This window comes from Poromitra crassiceps (assembly GCF_964638095.1).
Source record: "Poromitra crassiceps genome assembly, chromosome: 1".
Lineage (NCBI taxonomy): Eukaryota > Metazoa > Chordata > Actinopteri > Beryciformes > Melamphaidae > Poromitra > Poromitra crassiceps.
In genome coordinates, this window is record NC_139623.1 from 72,776,723 (window position 1) to 72,795,161 (window position 18,439).

An 18,439-nucleotide genomic window follows, 5' to 3' on the forward strand; every position below is an offset into this window, starting at 1 on the left:
GGCACATTGGTTGTAGCCATTTGTGTGCTAGCAGTACTGAAATGAAGTGTTAGCTCATGTGCTAACAACAAAGGTCGCAGAGTGATGATGCCATCTGTTGCACTGCGCATGTGCTCTGTGTGCTAAGCTGGTTGGCTGATGGAGTGGTCTATCAAGGGAGGTACACCCGCCCCTCCCCGACGGCAGAAACCGGTTTGAATGGCTCGATCTCCAGACTGTAGTGACTGAGAACAGGTCTGAGAGCAGGTCACGTGGAGGCTGGGTTCACCCAGGCTAGGTATAATCTCCAATGTGTGGCCCTTCGCTTACTTGATGTAAGTCAGTATGGCCCTCAGGAAAAAAATGTTGCCCACCCCTGACCAATATGAATCAGGATTTTAACAGTGATGCATTGACAGGTGTGTTTACTGTGCTGACCAGTGCTGCTAACCCTGTAAGTAATGGGTATTTCACCAAGAGCCAGTCTTGCTTTTTATCAACAACGAAACGGCTGCTTTATAACCACAGGAAATACTGCCTGGGTGGTATTATGCATGTCAAAAAATTCCACCCGCAATTTGAGGTTTCAGCCATTCACAAGACAGTTTTGATTTTGCAAATTCTCCACCAGTCACCTCTCTATCTGGTCTCTTTGAGCGAGAGAATGATACCACATTTGGCCACTAGGGGGCAGAGCTTTGTCTTTTGAGTTGCATGTCTGATTTCATTTTTGAACATGACCCCACCCAATCTCAACTGAACAGCCAAACTATCATCTTTTGCAGGATGTCCCGGGAACAGCAGGCGGTGGCTCGTGCCAGGAAAGCCTTCCAAACCGGCAGGTCCAAGCCTTTAGAGCACCGGATTCGCCAGCTCAAGAACCTGCAGCGCTTATTTGCTGAGCGGCAGACAGAGATAGCAGATGCTGTCAAAAAAGACCTCAATAAAGTGAGTACAGACTGGCTGTTTCTGTCTGCTAGCCGCTTGTCAACACTGTCAACATCTGCATCTGTTTTATCTCATGAAAGCAGCAAAATCGGTTTGTCAAGCAGACAGACTAACCAACACTGTCATAAATGTTGCATATGACAATTTGGTATAATAAAATATTGTGATAATTGGCATTTGTGCGATACGATATATATTGCCACACAAAATATCGTGATATTATGCTTTATCGACCCCACTCTCCCCATAGCACTTATACAGTCACAAGACACTAGGGCATTCACAGACTAGTCGACTAGTAAAACCACTAGTCGACACTGTGCTTAGTAGTCGACTAGTCGTTTTAGCAAAAAAAAGAAAAAAAAAGAACATGAGGTATTTTACACGACATACATGGACTATCATATCCCATATCCCCCACAAAGAACATCAAAACACAACAAAACAAAACAAGAAAACTGCATAAGATACACAATAATCCAAGAACAAACAAGACTATTGGACAAACAACCAAACAAAAACAATGCATTCAAAGTAAATACATAGATCTTGCCCTGTTGGCAGCTAGGAAATGCATAGCTTTAAATTGGAAAGCATCCAATCCCCCAGCTGTAGTTCACTGGTGGAATGAACTCTCAAGCTACCATACATTGGATAACATTTACTACAAGAGCAAAGGCAGATTCTTAGACATCCCCAAAATATGGCAACCACATACAGACTTTGACTTTAAGAACTTTTTACCCCAGTGTCATTAGGCTTATCAGGATAGGAGCTGAATGCATTGTTTTTGTTTGGTTATTTGTCCAATAGTCTTGTTTGTTCTTGGATTATTGTGTATCTTATGCAGTTTTCTTGTTTTGTTTTGATGTTCTTTGTGGGGGATATGGGATATGGGATATGATAGTCCATGTATGTCGTGTAAATACCTCATGTTCTTTCTTAAAGATTTTTTTTTTTTTTTTTTTTTTATAAAAATAAAAATAAAAACGACTAGTCGACTACCTTTAGGGACGACTAGTCGACTAGTAAAATTCACTAGTCGTGAATGCCCTACAAGACACTATAGTGATATTATGCTTTATCGACCCCCCCTCTCCCCATAGCACTTTTACAGTCACAAGACACTATAGTGATATAGTGATATTATGCTTTATCGACCCCCCCTCTCCCCATAGCACTTATACAGTCACAAGACACTATAGTGATATAGTGATATTATGCTTTATCGACCCCCCCTCTCCCCATAGCACTTATACAGTCACAATACACTATAGTGATATAGTGATATTATGCTTTATCGACCCCCCCTCTCCCCATAGCACTTATACAGTCACAAGACACTATAGTGATATAGTGATATTATGCTTTATCGACCCCACTCTCCCCATAGCACTTATACAGTCACAAGACACTATAGTGATTTAGTGATATTATGCTTTATCGACCCCCCCCCCTCTCCCCATAGCACTTATACAGTCACAAGACACTATAGTGATATAGTGATATTATGCTTTATCGACCCCACTCTCCCCATAGCACTTATACAGTCACAAGACACTATAGTGATATAGTGATATTATGGTTTATCGACCCCCCCCTCTCCCCATAGCACTTATACATTCACAAGACACTATAGTGATATAGTGATATTATGCTTTATCGACCCCCCCCTCTCCCTATAGCACTTATACAGTCACAAGACACTATAGTGATATAGTGATATTATGCTTTATCGACCCCCCCCTCCCCATAGCACTTATACAGTCACAAGACACTATAGTGATATAGTGATATTATGCTTTATCGACCCCACTCTCCCCATAGCACTTTTACAGTCACAAGACACTATAGTGATTTAGTGATATTATGCTTTATCGACCCCACTCTCCCCATAGCACTTATACAGTCACAAGACACTATAGTGATTTAGTGATATTATGCTTTATCGACCCCCCCCCCTCTCCCCATAGCACTTATACAGTCACAAGACACTATAGTGATATAGTGATATTATGCTTTATCGACCCCCCCTCTCCCCATAGCACTTATACAGTCACAAGACACTATAGTGATATAGTGATATTATGCTTTATCGACCCCCCCCCTCTCCCCATAGCACTTATACAGTCACAAGACACTATAGTGATATAGTGATATTATGCTTTATCGACCCCCCCTCTCCCCATAGCACTTATACAGTCACAATACACTATAGTGATATAGTGATATTATGCTTTATCGACCCCCCCTCTCCCCATAGCACTTATACAGTCACAAGACACTATAGTGATATAGTGATATTATGCTTTATCGACCCCACTCTCCCCATAGCACTTATACAGTCACAAGACACTATAGTGATATAGTGATATTATGGTTTATCGACCCCCCCCTCTCCCCATAGCACTTATACATTCACAAGACACTATAGTGATATAGTGATATTATGCTTTATCGACCCCCCCCTCTCCCTATAGCACTTATACAGTCACAAGACACTATAGTGATATAGTGATATTATGCTTTATCGACCCCCCCCCTCCCCATAGCACTTATACAGTCACAAGACACTATAGTGATATAGTGATATTATGCTTTATCGACCCCACTCTCCCCATAGCACTTTTACAGTCACAAGACACTATAGTGATTTAGTGATATTATGCTTTATCGACCCCACTCTCCCCATAGCACTTATACAGTCACAAGACACTATAGTGATTTAGTGATATTATGCTTTATCGACCCCCCCCCCCCTCTCCCCATAGCACTTATACAGTCACAAGACACTATAGTGATATAGTGATATTATGCTTTATAGGGATGGGAATCGAGAACCGGTTCTTGTTGAGAACCGGGTCCCAGTGGATCGATTCCTTGGAATCGTTAGCCAACGTCCTGAACGATTCCACTATCGATTCCATGCGCGATGATGTCACACGCTGCGACACGCACGCAACGCAGCCTTGTTTTGTTTCCAGCCACCATGGCTCTAGGCAGAAGCAAAACGATGACCACAGTGCCACTTGCAATGCTTGCAAAACCTCTATTTCTTCAAAGGGGGGAAATACTAGCAATATGCAGAAACATTTGTCCACACAGCATGCAATAATTTTGGAGGAATGTCACGTTTTTGATGTGCTACAGAGTGACGATAACGCGGCTAACAGCAGCGCGGCTAACGTTAGCGCGTCATCTGTTAATATGGAGAGTAAACTCCTCCAGACCCTGTCTATTGTGTAAACCAGATTTCACCAATACTCCATTTCCATCCATTTAATTGAGAGGATGATGACGTTCAGAGTCAGACTGGTTCAGGGGCTGGTAGTCGCTTTGGGTCAGAGGCTGCAGCGAGTACTTCTTGTGCAGCTCTAGGCTAGAGCCTCTAGCCCCTCCATTCACCCAGGCAGGGAAGAGTAAAATGACCGAGGCGAAGGTAAACGAATGTCCCCGAGCAGTGACTAAGTTTGTCTGACATGCCAGCTAAAGTAAAATGTCCAAAGTTGCATGTTGTCATTCTAACCACTAGTTCTGTTTCATTCATTCCCACTATATATTTTCTATAGGGAGATGACAAAGATGCTCAACCCAAAATACAAACCCCCAAACAGAGCCAGTTTAACAGACACACTGATCCCTGCTTGGTATGGGATTGAAAAGAGCAATCTGATGTCAGAGCTGAATAATAATACATAATTATAATAATAATAATCTAAAAGAAAATGAATGTTAATAAACCCGTTTGTACTCTTTTTTTTCCCCCCCTTGCCCAATGAGAATCGATAAGAGAATCGATAAGGAATCGGATCGATAAGCAGAATCGAAAATGGAATCGGAATCGCTAAAATCTTATCAATTCCCATCCCTAATGCTTTATCGACCCCCCCTCTCCCTATAGCACTTATACAGTCACAAGACACTATAGTGATATAGTGATATTATGCTTTATCGACCCCCCCCCCCTTTCCCCATAGCTATTATACAGTCACAAGACACTATAGTGATATAGTGATATTATGCTTTATCGACCCCCCCTCTCCCCATAGCACTTATACAGTCACAAGACACTATAGTGATATAGTGATATTATGCTTTATCGACCCCCCCCTCTCCCCATAGCACTTATACAGTCACAAGACACTATAGTGATATAGTGATATTATGCTTTATCGACCCCCCCTCTCCCCATAGCACTTATACAGTCACAAGACACTATAGTGATATAGTGATATTATGCTTTATCGACCCCCACTCTCCCCATAGCACTTATACAGTCACAAGACACTATAGTGATATACCGTACTTTCCGCACTATAAGGCGCACCTGAATATAAGCCGCAGCAGCTAAATTGCATGTTTGTTACATACATAAGCCGCACCGGACTATAAGCCGCAGGTGTTTTAATGTCTTATCAGCGGAGACCGTTTTGAGTCCTTACCCTCATCGTCGTAACACAGCCAGTTCGCCATCTTTTGAAGCATGATGTTAGATTACAACGAGCTAGTTGTGTGGCTTAGCCTTCCAAAATGTTGCCGTTCATTTTTTAGAATGTAATACATAGAATTGGGAACGTTACATTCAATTTCATTCAGACTGTCTTTCTGGCTCAATCGCCGCCATTTTTCCCCCGGAGCGAGGGAGGGTGGGAGGAGGGAGCTTGTTTTACAGTAGTGGCTGAGAGAGCGTAGTGGCACAGTGCTCCAAGCAGGTTGCGAGGCACATTTTTTGCAACATCATCCAATCAGGGTCTGTCTGTCTTGCTCTCGTTCTGTCTCTTGTACCAAAATCCATAGATTTAGGAGGTCCCCTAGTGGCCGTTAGCTGTAAAAATCCATAGATAAGCCGCACCGTTATATAAGCCGCAGGGCCGAAAAATGGGGAAAAAGCCGCGGCTTATAGTCCGAAATTTACGGTAGTGATATTATGCTTTATCGACCCCACTCTCCCCATAGCACTTATACAGTCACAAGACACTATAGTGATATAGTGATATTATGCTTTATCGACCCCCCCTCTCCCCATAGCACTTATACAGTCACAAGACACTATAGTGATATAGTGATATTATGCTTTATCGACCCCCCCCCTCTCCCCATAGCACTTATACAGTCACAAGACACTATAGTGATATAGTGATATTATGCTTTATCGACCCCCACTCTCCCCATAGCACTTATACAGTCACAATACACTATAGTGATATAGTGATATTATGCTTTATCGACCCCACTCTCCCCATAGCACTTATACAGTCACAATACACTATAGTGATATAGTGATATTATGCTTTATCGACCCCCACTCTCCCCATAGTACTTATACAGTCACAATACACTATAGTGATATAGTGATATTATGCTTTATCGACCCCCCCCCCTCTCCCCATAGCACTTATACAGTCACAATACACTATAGTGATATAGTGATATTATGCTTTATCGACCCCACTCTCCCCATAGCACTTATACAGTCACAATACACTATAGTGATATAGTGATATTATGCTTTATCGACCCCCACTCTCCCCATAGTACTTATACAGTCACAATACACTATAGTGATATAGTGATATTATGCTTTATCGACCCCCCCCCTCTCCCCATAGCACTTATACAGTCACAAGACACTATAGTGATATAGTGATATTATGCTTTATCGACCCCCCCCCTCTCCCCATAGCACTTATACAGTCACAAGACACTATAGTGATATAGTGATATTATGCTTTATCGACCCCCACTCTCCCCATAGCACTTATACAGTCACAAGACACTATAGTGATATAGTGATATTATGCTTTATCGACCCCCACTCTCCCCATAGTACTTATACAGTCACAATACACTATAGTGATATAGTGATATTATGCTTTATCGACCCCACTCTCCCCATAGCACTTATACAGTCACAATACACTATAGTGATATAGTGATATTATGCTTTATCGACCCCCACTCTCCCCATAGTACTTATACAGTCACAATACACTATAGTGATATAGTGATATTATGCTTTATCGACCCCCCCCCCTCTCCCCATAGCACTTATACAGTCACAATACACTATAGTGATATAGTGATATTATGCTTTATCGACCCCACTCTCCCCATAGCACTTATACAGTCACAATACACTATAGTGATATAGTGATATTATGCTTTATCGACCCCCACTCTCCCCATAGTACTTATACAGTCACAATACACTATAGTGATATAGTGATATTATGCTTTATCGACCCCCCCCCTCTCCCCATAGCACTTATACAGTCACAAGACACTATAGTGATATAGTGATATTATGCTTTATCGACCCCCCCCCTCTCCCCATAGCACTTATACAGTCACAAGACACTATAGTGATATAGTGATATTATGCTTTATCGACCCCCACTCTCCCCATAGCACTTATACAGTCACAAGACACTATAGTGATATAGTGATATTATGCTTTATCGACCCCCACTCTCCCCATAGTACTTATACAGTCACAATACACTATAGTGATATAGTGATATTATGCTTTATCGACCCCCACTCTCCCCATAGCACTTATACATTCACAAGACACTATAGTGATATAGTGATATTATGCTTTATCGACCCCCCCCTCTCCCCATAGCACTTATACAGTCACAAGACACTATAGTGATATAGTGATATTATGCTTTATCGACCCCCCCTCTCCCCATAGCACTTATACAGTCACAAGACACTATAGTGATATAGTGATTTTATGCTTTATCGACCCCCACTCTCCCCATAGCACTTATACAGTCACAAGACACTATAGTGATATAGTGATTTTATGCTTTATCGACCCCCACTCTCCCCATAGCACTTATACAGTCACAAGACACTATAGTGATATAGTGATATTATGCTTTATCGACCCCCACTCTCCCCATAGTACTTATACAGTCACAAGACACTATAGTGATATAGTGATATTATGCTTTATCGACCCCCACTCTCCCCATAGCACTTATACAGTCACAAGACACTATAGTGATATAGTGATATTATGCTTTATCAACCCCCCCCTCTCCCCATAGCACTTATACATTCACAAGACACTATAGTGATATAGTGATATTATGCTTTATCGACCCCCCCCCTCTCCCCATAGCACTTATACAGTCACAAGACACTATAGTGATATAGTGATATTATGCTTTATCGACCCCCCCTCTCCCCATAGCACTTATACAGTCACAAGACACTATAGTGATATAGTGATTTTATGCTTTATCGACCCCCCCCTCTCCCCATAGCACTTATACAGTCACAAGACACTATAGTGATATAGTGATATTATGCTTTATCGACCCCACTCTCCCCATAGCACTTATACAGTCACAAGACACTATAGTGATATAGTGATATTATGCTTTATCGACCCCCACTCTCCCCATAGTACTTATACAGTCACAAGACACTATAGTGATATAGTGATATTATGCTTTATCGACCCCCACTCTCCCCATAGCACTTATACAGTCACAAGACACTATAGTGATATAGTGATATTATGCTTTATCGACCCCCACTCTCCCCATAGTACTTATACAGTCACAAGACACTATAGTGATATAGTGATATTATGCTTTATCGACCCCCACTCTCCCCATAGCACTTATACAGTCACAAGACACTATAGTGATATAGTGATATTATGCTTTATCAACCCCCCCCCTCTCCCCATAGCACTTATACATTCACAAGACACTATAGTGATATAGTGATATTATGCTTTATCGACCCCCCCCTCTCCCCATAGCACTTATACAGTCACAAGACACTATAGTGATATAGTGATATTATGCTTTATCGACCCCCCCTCTCCCCATAGCACTTATACAGTCACAAGACACTATAGTGATATAGTGATTTTATGCTTTATCGACCCCCCCCTCTCCCCATAGCACTTATACAGTCACAAGACACTATAGTGATATAGTGATTTTATGCTTTATCGACCCCCCCTCTCCCCATAGCACTTATACCAGGGGTGGCGAAACTTTTTTGGTTGTGGGCCGCATACAGAAAAATATAAGGAGTCGCGGGCCAAACAATATTAAGCGCGGCAGTTTTCGCGGCAAAAAAATTGGACCAGAAAACCCTTGTGCCATCAAAAATTGAATTTCTACCTAAATAAATATATGACACATAGTTTATTGATGCGCTCACCTATTACAATGGGTATTTCTGTATGTTATCAAATTTTCTTTTCCTGTGCCAACAGGTTAAGACAGAGATAATTTAACATAACATTAGTATTAAACATTAATTCATTTTTTTTTTTTTTTTTTTAATAAATAGACCATGTCAGGGTGCCCAAGTATAACCCATTTTCAATGGTTTCAAATTGAAAAAACAAAATGGGGGGAATCAGTTTTTTTGTTTTTGTTTTTCAGTTTCTTTTTCTTAATGTTTTTGTTTTTTTTCCCCCGTTTTCGTTTTCGTTTTCCGTTTTAAACTTTGAAACAGAAAAACGGAAAAACGTTTTTTGCAAAAACAAAAAAAACAATTTTTTTTTTTTTTTTTTTTTCTAAATTCATGGCGGGCCACTTAAAAGCGGGCCGCAGTTGGTCCGCGGGCCGTAGTTTGGCCACCCCTGATTATACAGTCACAAGACACTATAGTGATATAGTGATATTATGCTTTATCGACCCCCCCCCCCCCCCCCCCTCCCCATAGCACTTATACAGTCACAAGACACTATAGGAGACTTAAGCCCAATTTTTGCTTTGTCTGCCGACACTTTTGAAACGGTCGCCGACAGAAATGAGGACTTGAGTCAACACTTTCAAGTGTCGGCGAGCAGTGTCTGCTACCTAGTGAAATGTCTAGTGTCGCTGACTACGTCATAGTATCGCGCAAGTCTGATTGGCTATATAGACGGCACGCGCTTGATTTCCTTGTTTTGGTTTTTGCTCGATTGAAATGAAGGAACGTGTCCCCGCAATTTTTATCAGCCTGTCCTTGATGTATGACTTCGCGAAAATCACAAAGAACATCGTGACCAATTTCCCAGAGAGAGAGGAGGTGAGTTGTGTGTCGTTTATATGCGGCTGCAGTCAAGTACGTTACATCTTGCCTCCGAGGTGGTTTCACTGTGCATTCCATTCCCTCTCTTCTCATGGCTGTCTGCACTTATAGCGTTCGGGTGTCACGTGACCGTTGAACCGAGGCGAACATTCACTGAAGTATAAATGCAACACCATGAGCGACACTTTATTTTTCGTCTGCGACCATGTGCTGAGCAACACTTTATAATAAGTATAAATTAAGCTTAATGGTGATGGCGATAAGTGATTCTGCCCATTTGCTGAGTGTTGCTGTTGCACATGTTTTCTTGACAATATCACCCTCGGCCCGCAGAGTGAGGCGGGGACCCAGCTGTACGAGACCCTGGGCCTGGAGGGGGAGATCAACCTGGCCATCAAGAAGCTGAAGGAGTGGGCCGCCCCCCGGCCGGTGGAGAAGAACCTGCTCACGCTGTCAGACACCGTCTACATCCGTCCAGAGCCGCTGGGCGTGGTGCTGATCATCGGGGCCTGGAACTACCCGTGGGCTGTCACCATACAGCCTCTCATAGGAGCCATCGCTGCTGGTACTGTAGGATGCTGAGAGGGAGACAGAGTGAAGGAGAGTGGGCAGGGTTGAGGGTAGGGGTGGGGAATCACCAGAAGTCCCCACGATACGATATTATCACAATACTTGGTTCACAATACAATGTTATTGTGATTTTGAAAACATTGTGATTTATTACCTTTTTTTCCAACTGCGTTTATGTCCTCCAAAGGGGAAAAAAACGCTTTGTCAATATTTGTTTTATCGAATAAGATCAAGTTTCCAGTCTGTTCATCTAATTTTTACTGCAGCAAAACGGGATTGTCAAGCAGACAGACTGAGCAACACTGTCATAAATGTTGCACGATGCACCCGACATTTTATATCATCAAATATTGCGATAATTGGCTTTGTGTATCGATATAATATTGCCACACAAAATATGGCAATACTATGCTGTATCAATCCCTCCCAGCCCTAGTTGAGGGTGGCGTTGGTTGAGGGTACAGTGTGTGTAACAATCAGAATCACAGGAAGGGGCTGGGGTAGGTGAAAGGCCTGTGTGTGATGTAATGAGGTCAGAGGTCACATTTTAATTGGATCTCATCGTCATAGAGCACCGCAGGGATGACAGATTTTTGTAGGCTTTATCCAGAAATTGCCGCCATTTTATGCCTTTTGAAGCGTTTTCAAAAATGTGCTTTAAGAAAAACGCATTTACGTTCCAAAAGTCATAAATGTTATTCACGTTTGTGAAGATTATCATGCTGAAACCAAATTCGCGTTCCCATAAACTTTTGTTAACCACAGACCTTATTTTATGCGTTTAAGCGAAACCCCCATGTTAAATCCCATAGACTTTTCCTCTCACGAACCCGGAAGTATACTTCCGGACTCATTCCCGCGGTTCTCTATTGCACCCCATGATGAAATCTGTGGATCCAGGCTGTCCTCGAATTCCGTGGCGTTGTCACGGCCCTCAGCGTCTGATGAACAAGATGTCCTTTAGCGTCTGTAGGAGACGCGCCGGCCTTTCAGCTAACCCTAATTCCAACGTAAACGCATGGGCGTCATTATTAGCTGCTCAGCGCAACCGCTCCTGAGGTCAGTTGTGAAACGAGAGAAATGAAACATTGGCCAGTAAGGGCGTTGTGATCGGAGTGGATGGACACTTGCCTTTCACGTCCCAGCGTTTTCAACATCTCCATTTGCCATTTCAACTGTAAGGCTGTATTCACACCTGGAGCTCCTTTACTTTGTTCCCATTCAGGGGCTTACTTGATACAGTTGTTGTATTTGTGCCTTGGTTCGTTTGTGTCAAACAGTCCAAATAGTATTATCAAGCCTCCTGGATTGGCCAGGAGACACTCCGATAGGCTAATAGCCTCCCAGGATGGAAAAAATAATTCCCAGAGATTTTATATGATTATAAGACTGTGTGTGTTTTGGGTAGGCCTACATTGAAAGAGAGACAGAGATTTATCTAATACCTCCCCGAGAATTTGGAGATGGAAAATCAAACAAGACCCTTGCAACTTCTGCTATTAGCCGTACTATCACGGAGACTTCAGAGGATTACGCATATGAATATGAACACCTGTCCTGTCAGGGATCAAATATTAATACATGATTTAATAATAGCCTACGGACATTTTGAGGAAGACATGCAATCACTCTGATTGTCAATCAGGTCTGATTGAATCAAACAATCTTATCACAAAGAAGGCTGGCTCTGACTTGTTTTCATTGGAGCCCAGTGGTAAGTTGGTCGAGTTCAAACTGCTGAAAACAAAGGTTTATCCATGCAAACGCTAGTTTCACAAGTGACAAAAACAGCATCTGAAGAATGAAGATGTTGTTTTTAACCGATAAAAATGCTCGTTCTTCAGGCCATTACGCACAGTGCAGCTGACTACGGCAGCTGGTTTATCCAAAAATGCGCACTGTTTCCTGCAGTTGTGTCGGATCACGTTCTCACCACAAACGAACCACTCCAGAGTTAATTTGGAAGCGGACTGAGACCACCCTTTCTCGGCGATCTCGGTCCGCATGTTTTGTCCCGCATCCAATCCGGGTGCGATTGCTGTGTTCACACTCCCCCAAACGAACCGCACCGAGGGGGAAAACGCTCCCTGTTTCGGAACAACTGCTGGTGTGAATACACCCGATGTCATGGACGGCTTTACCGATAATCAACCCACTTTGTATCCTCTATAATCTCGATAATATAAGCACATGGGCAGTGTTTATCTTCTCTCTAAACTCCGCCCCCTGCCAGCTGCAAATCATTAAGGCTCCTTAAGGGGATTCTCCAGATGTGCATTCAAAAAAATACAAAAAAAACAATAACAGCCACCGTCAGAGCAGATTCCGCGTCTCAAGCAGAAGTGAGGTCTCCAGACCATATTTCAAGCTGAAGGCCACTCATGCATAATCCGATCATCCCCTGACGACAGTCAAGTCCTAGCATAACGTGGTCAGTCAAAGTCCTAGTATGACGCCTGCTATGACGTCAAATATGACGTCAGTTAATCCTCATATATATAGCAAGGGTTCTACGTCACCTCTCTCTCTCTGGCCGATCATAGCAGCAGCAGCTTCACGGCAGTCCAGCTCCCTCGAAGCCGTCCGAAGCGTTGTTTTGCACCAGATCCGCAGACCGAATCAGCACCCACAAGCCTTCTCTACCCGTGGATATTCCCATTCCTGGCATGTCGAGTTCCGAGCCAGAGCAGCCCATGGACTGTGACGACAGCTTAGACATCGGTCCCCTGTTCCGGACCGGCCACGGAGCGTACTTGCCTTCCGAGGTGTCTGACGAAGACGTTGGCGAAGCGACCGGACCACAGGCTGCCAGCATAGCCCCGACGAGAAGGCCCAGCGCGCGTTCCCGTGGCACGGGGCGCGCCACTGCGACGGCCCCTGTAACAGAAGACGAAGCGCCGCGCCGCGGACGCCCAAGAACGCGTGCGAGCGTGCCGGAGGGAGAGGCCGCTCGGCGCGGACGTGCGAGAGGCCGCGGGCGAAGACCAGTAGAGGCAGCTGCCCCGAGAGCCGGGAGCCGCCGGGGGAAATGCAGGCCGCGGGGCCGCCGCGAGACGCCACGTACTTCCTGGTCGCACTGACCTCCAGGCCGCCGCCCCGGAAGCGGAAGCGGCCCCATTCGTAGCTCCGCCGAGCCGACAGGGGTCGTCAAGAGCCATTCTGCTGTCCCTGCTAGATGCTAGCAGATCTGTAGAAGCTCGTCTGAGGGCCCTGGAAACCCCCCCCCCCATTCCCCCCACGTTAGCCTCAGCCCAGCAGCAGCCGATCCTGCCCGGGCCATTAAGAGCCATCCTGCTGTCCCTGCTAGATGCTAACAGATCAGTGGAGGCTCGCCTGAGGGTGCTGGAAACCCCCCCCCCCCATTTCCCCCACGCTCGCCTCAGCCCAGCCGGCTCAACAGCCGATCCCGCCCCCGCCCGCGCAGCAAGCCGACGTGCTCCCCACCACCACCCAACCCGCCCGGACGAATACCCTGGCATCCGCCACGCCCCCGGAGCACACCAAGCCCTCCCGGCTGGACCGGCTGATGGACATGCCGCCCGCCGGCCCGGACGTCCAGGTGCAGCATTCCTGGAACAACGACGACCGCTCGCTCAACATCTTCGTCAAGGACGTCAACAAGCTGGTGCTCCACCGCCAACCCGTGGCGCAGAGCACGGACGCCATCCGCGGCCGGGTGGGCTACACGCAGGGACTGCACGTGTGGGAGATCAGCTGGGCCACGCCAGAGGGGGTCCCACGCCGTGGTCGGGGTGGCCACGGGCGACGCGCCGATGCATTCGGTGGGCTACACGGTCCTGGTGGGAAACAACACCGAGTCCTGGGGCTGGGACCTGGGCCGGTGTAAACTCTACCACGACGGCAAGAACCACGCGGGCAGAACCTACCCCGCCTTCCTGGAGCCGACGACACCTTCATAATACCAGACTCGCTGTTAGTCGTCTTGGACATGGACGAGGGGACGTTAGGTTTCATAGTGGACGGACATGACCTAGGGGTGGCGTTCGGAGGACTTAAGGGCAGGAAGGTGTACCCCGCAGTGAGCGCCGTGTGGGGACACTGCGAAATACGAATCCGGTACATAAACGGACTCGATCCGGATCCCCTCCCTCTGATGGACCTGTGCAGGCGCTCTGTGCGGGCGGCTCTAGGAAGGGACCGCCTGAGCGGAATCCACGGACTGCCCCTGCCCGCCTCTCTCAAGAGCTACCTGCTCTACCAAGGACGGGGTTGACGACCACAGCACACCGAGCATACCCCGGAGGACCAGTCACCCGTGGATGCGAAAGGACCCATGAGGAAAGTATCAGTACTTCAGCATTTAAACGGGCAATCTACCAGTCCAGTAAAATCAATTCAATTCAATAAAAAAATAAAAAATAAACTTTATTAGTCCCGCAAGGGGCAATTTAAGGCATGAATACTGCAAACAAGCTGTACTTCGTACACATCCAAAAAAAAAAAAAAAAAAACAAGACAATAAATACAATAAATGACACCGATAAAGCAAGATCCCTGATTACAGTGTATCCAACACCACAAAAGAATATAGGTGTCAGATCAATACAAATTAATTTCAGTCAATACAATCCAAGTGCATATTAGACTTGTTCAAGGGTTCAAATCAAAAGGTCAAGGTACAGACCTAGTCTAGATAAACTGACCACTTCTCGTACTGTGGCTGTTCACCAGTCGAATGGCCTCTGGAACAAACCAAACTTCCTTCTGTTTGTTTTGCAGGCAGGCTGTCTAAAGCGCTTTCCTGATGGCATTAAGTCAAAACAGACATGAAGGACATCTGTGGAGTCATTGATTATCTCGTGCGCTTTCTTGAGCACTCGTGCACTACTAAACTGTACTAGGGATCTTCGTGTTCTGCCTATAATGCCTATAATCAGACGTATTCTCATCTCTTTAATACTCCGTATTAAACAGAAATACTGTCTTACATTGCTCTGAAAACACCACATGTACCGTAGGTGTCCCTCGTGCTTTGACTAAGTAAAGCGAAGCTGACTGACAAGTTATTTGGCCTGTGATCTGACTATTCTATCCAGTGGGCATCTCAGCCTGCCTATTTCCGACGCCTAAGCGGAAATCGCTTTCTGGCAAATGGCCAGCGGGAGTCACAATAATAATAATAATAATAATAATAATAATTACAACAATAATAATAATAACCACGCAAGGGGCCATTCTAACACCCCTGGCCCACGGAGCTTGTCTGAGCATCAGCTAGAATGAGTGTTACTGCATAACTTTCGGACCGAAGCCAGACGGCCCAGGGAATGCTGACGTCTTTCCGTGTTAAGCTACCCGGTCTTAATACACCACTTCCTGTTCTTAACGAATTTCAAAGTAAAATGCCTCTGGCATTTCTTCAGAAGCAGAATCAGAATGACTTTAATGATCCCCGAGGGGAAATCGGGACAGGTTACAGTAGCTCGCTCACAGAACACACATAGCTTAAAATAAAATAAACAGTAGTAAATGCAATGCAAATGCAATATTAAGCAATAATAAAAAAAAAAAAAAAAAAAAAAAAATAGCATAGAATAACTAGTAAATGCGCTAGAAGCAAAAATAAGTGGAATGTCTAAGTAGCAAAATACAAAATACGTCAGGTAAGTATACATTCCGTGTCAATTATCATTATTGCACCCTGGACTATATTAAGTCGGCTTGCCCTATACGCTACACGTGGCTCAGCCAGGCACAGTTACCGTAAATTCCGGACTATAAGCCGCGGCTTTTTTCCCGTTTTTTGGCCCCTGCGGCTTATATAACGGTGCGTCTTATCTATGGATTTTTTCAGAAAAAAAAAAAAAAAAAAAAAAAAAAACTCTTTTTTAGCACTCTTTCTAACTATAAATCCACTTCTGTTTTAATTTCCTCTCTTGCCCTCTTTTCACCACACCGCGGACACTGTGTGCACTGTAAAAATAAACAACGGTGGTGTTGTGTTATGTTGTTTTGTTGAAATGTTACGGTAATACGGTAAATGGGAGCTTCCTCAAACAGCCATCTCTTTCCCAACAATCCCCTCTGTGCGTGACCACTTACATATGGTAATTACGGTAAGCAAACGGCCACAAGCCCATCAACTCCCTCCCCCGACTACCAGGAGAAAATCACAAACTTCGGCGAATTCACACAAAGGAAGATCAAGGAATATTCCATCGAACCGGAGCAGATCATAAATATGGATGAAGTGCCTTTGACGTTCGACCTGCCACTCACTCGGACTGTTAACAAGAAGCGCCCTGGAGGATTATTTCACCAAAAAAAAGCTTTGCTCGACAGACAGCAGGCTGCCTGTGTGCGCGCATTTGGCACAGCGGCGAGATGAGAGGATGAAAAGCACACACTGGTGCGGTGGTGCTGTCTGAAGTGAATACAGTGACTGTGAGTAGGCTAATACATTGCACACGTTTCAGGTGCAATTATAGAACCAAATCAGCCTTTTCCCCCCTCCATCTCTAAATCGGACCAGTTGTAGGCTATTAGGCTACCTTTTTTCCTCTGCCTGTCGCGCTGACTGCATTCACGCAGCCAGCAACATTTTGCGACTCATTTTCTTTTGAATTGATAATCAGGCTCGTTTATATGCATTGTAACTTCATGTTGGGATTTCCATTGACCATTGGTTGGATTTGAGCATGCAGGGGACGGGATATGGGGCAGATCCCCGTGCGTAATCACTGTGGCAGCTGCTGCAACGGGGAATCACTCAAACGCAACTTCAATGGAAACGCCTACAAGTCGCAATTGTACATTGTCGAAGTTGTAGAAATATCGCAATTCTTTTGCGAAAAACTGTAATGGAAACACAGCTATAGATGAAGAGGAGTTCGTTGGTTTTGAGTGACAATGAAGGAGAGAGGAGAGTGGTTGACGAAGCCACCCTGAACCTGTTCGTTTCCGACACTGAAGATGAGGACTTTGGTGGTTTCAGTACGCAGGAAGAAGAGGAAGACGAGCATTAGTGACTTGACTTCTCTGGTTACAGGTTTGCTGCACATATAGCCTATTGTTGTGTGATTTTGTCTGGGGATTAGTGACCTGACTTTTGTTTTGTTTTGTTGAAATGTTAATAAATGGGAGCTTCCCCAAACAGCCATCGCTTTCCCGACATTCCTCTCTGTGCACGAACCCTTTCATATGGTAATTAAACATCAAAACACCCGCGGCTTATAGACCGGTGCGGCTTATAGAAGAAAAAAATAGTCAATTTTGGTCCCGCGGCTTATACACCGGTGCGTCTTATAGTCCGGAATTTACGGTAACCTATCGGCTGGCTCAGTCTCAGGGAGACTGAGCGTCTCCGAGGTGCTCTTTAAGAGAGGCATTAAATAGACCAATGGCCACAGGCAGGAATGATTTCCTGTGCCTCTCCGTACTGCATCTAGGTGGAATCAGTCTCTCACTGAACGTACTCCTGTGTTCGACTAGCACGCCGTGGAGTGGGTGCGAGTCATTGTTCATGATGGAGCGTAGCCTGGACAACGTTCTCTTCTCTGACACCGCAGTCAGAGAGCCCAGATCCAGCCCCACAATGTCCCTGGCCTTACGGATCAGTGTTGAGTCGTTGGCATCCGCTGCCCTCAGCCTGCTGCCCCAGCACACAATAGCATACAGGAAGGCACTAGCCCCCTTCTGCCCTTTCTCGTTCATGGCTCACTACGTCAAGCTCAGGCCTCGGACCGGCCCCTCGGCTCCCCTGCTCCTCATCGCACCCTGTCACCACATGACAAGATCCCGGTTCACCCTGCACCTCAAGCAGACGCTCCAGCAATGCAACCTCCCGACGAAGGACTACTCCAGCCACTCCTTCAGCATCGGAGCGGCCACCTCGGCCGCCGAGCAAGGAGTGTCCTCCGCCTCCCTC

The 18,439-nt window shown here is 45.2% G+C and overlaps 1 protein-coding gene and 1 pseudogene across 2 annotated transcripts in view; both read left to right on the top strand.

Moving 5' to 3' along the window:
• The window catches only part of LOC310781130 (aldehyde dehydrogenase family 3 member A2-like), a 72,034-nt gene that overhangs the window by 16,685 nt on the left and 36,910 nt on the right, over positions 1 to 18,439 (top strand). Inside the window, exons 2-3 of the mRNA XM_083641676.1 lie at positions 765 to 927; positions 10,315 to 10,546. Coding sequence (XP_083497802.1) covers positions 766 to 927; positions 10,315 to 10,546 — 394 coding nt within the window. The 5' untranslated portion in view covers position 765. The remainder of the gene's footprint in view (positions 1 to 764; positions 928 to 10,314; positions 10,547 to 18,439) is intronic.
• Positions 13,218 to 14,785, top strand: LOC310784762 (SPRY domain-containing SOCS box protein 1 pseudogene; annotated as a pseudogene). Its single transcript has 2 exons — positions 13,218 to 13,272; positions 13,980 to 14,785. The product of its transcript is annotated as an SPRY domain-containing SOCS box protein 1 pseudogene (transcript).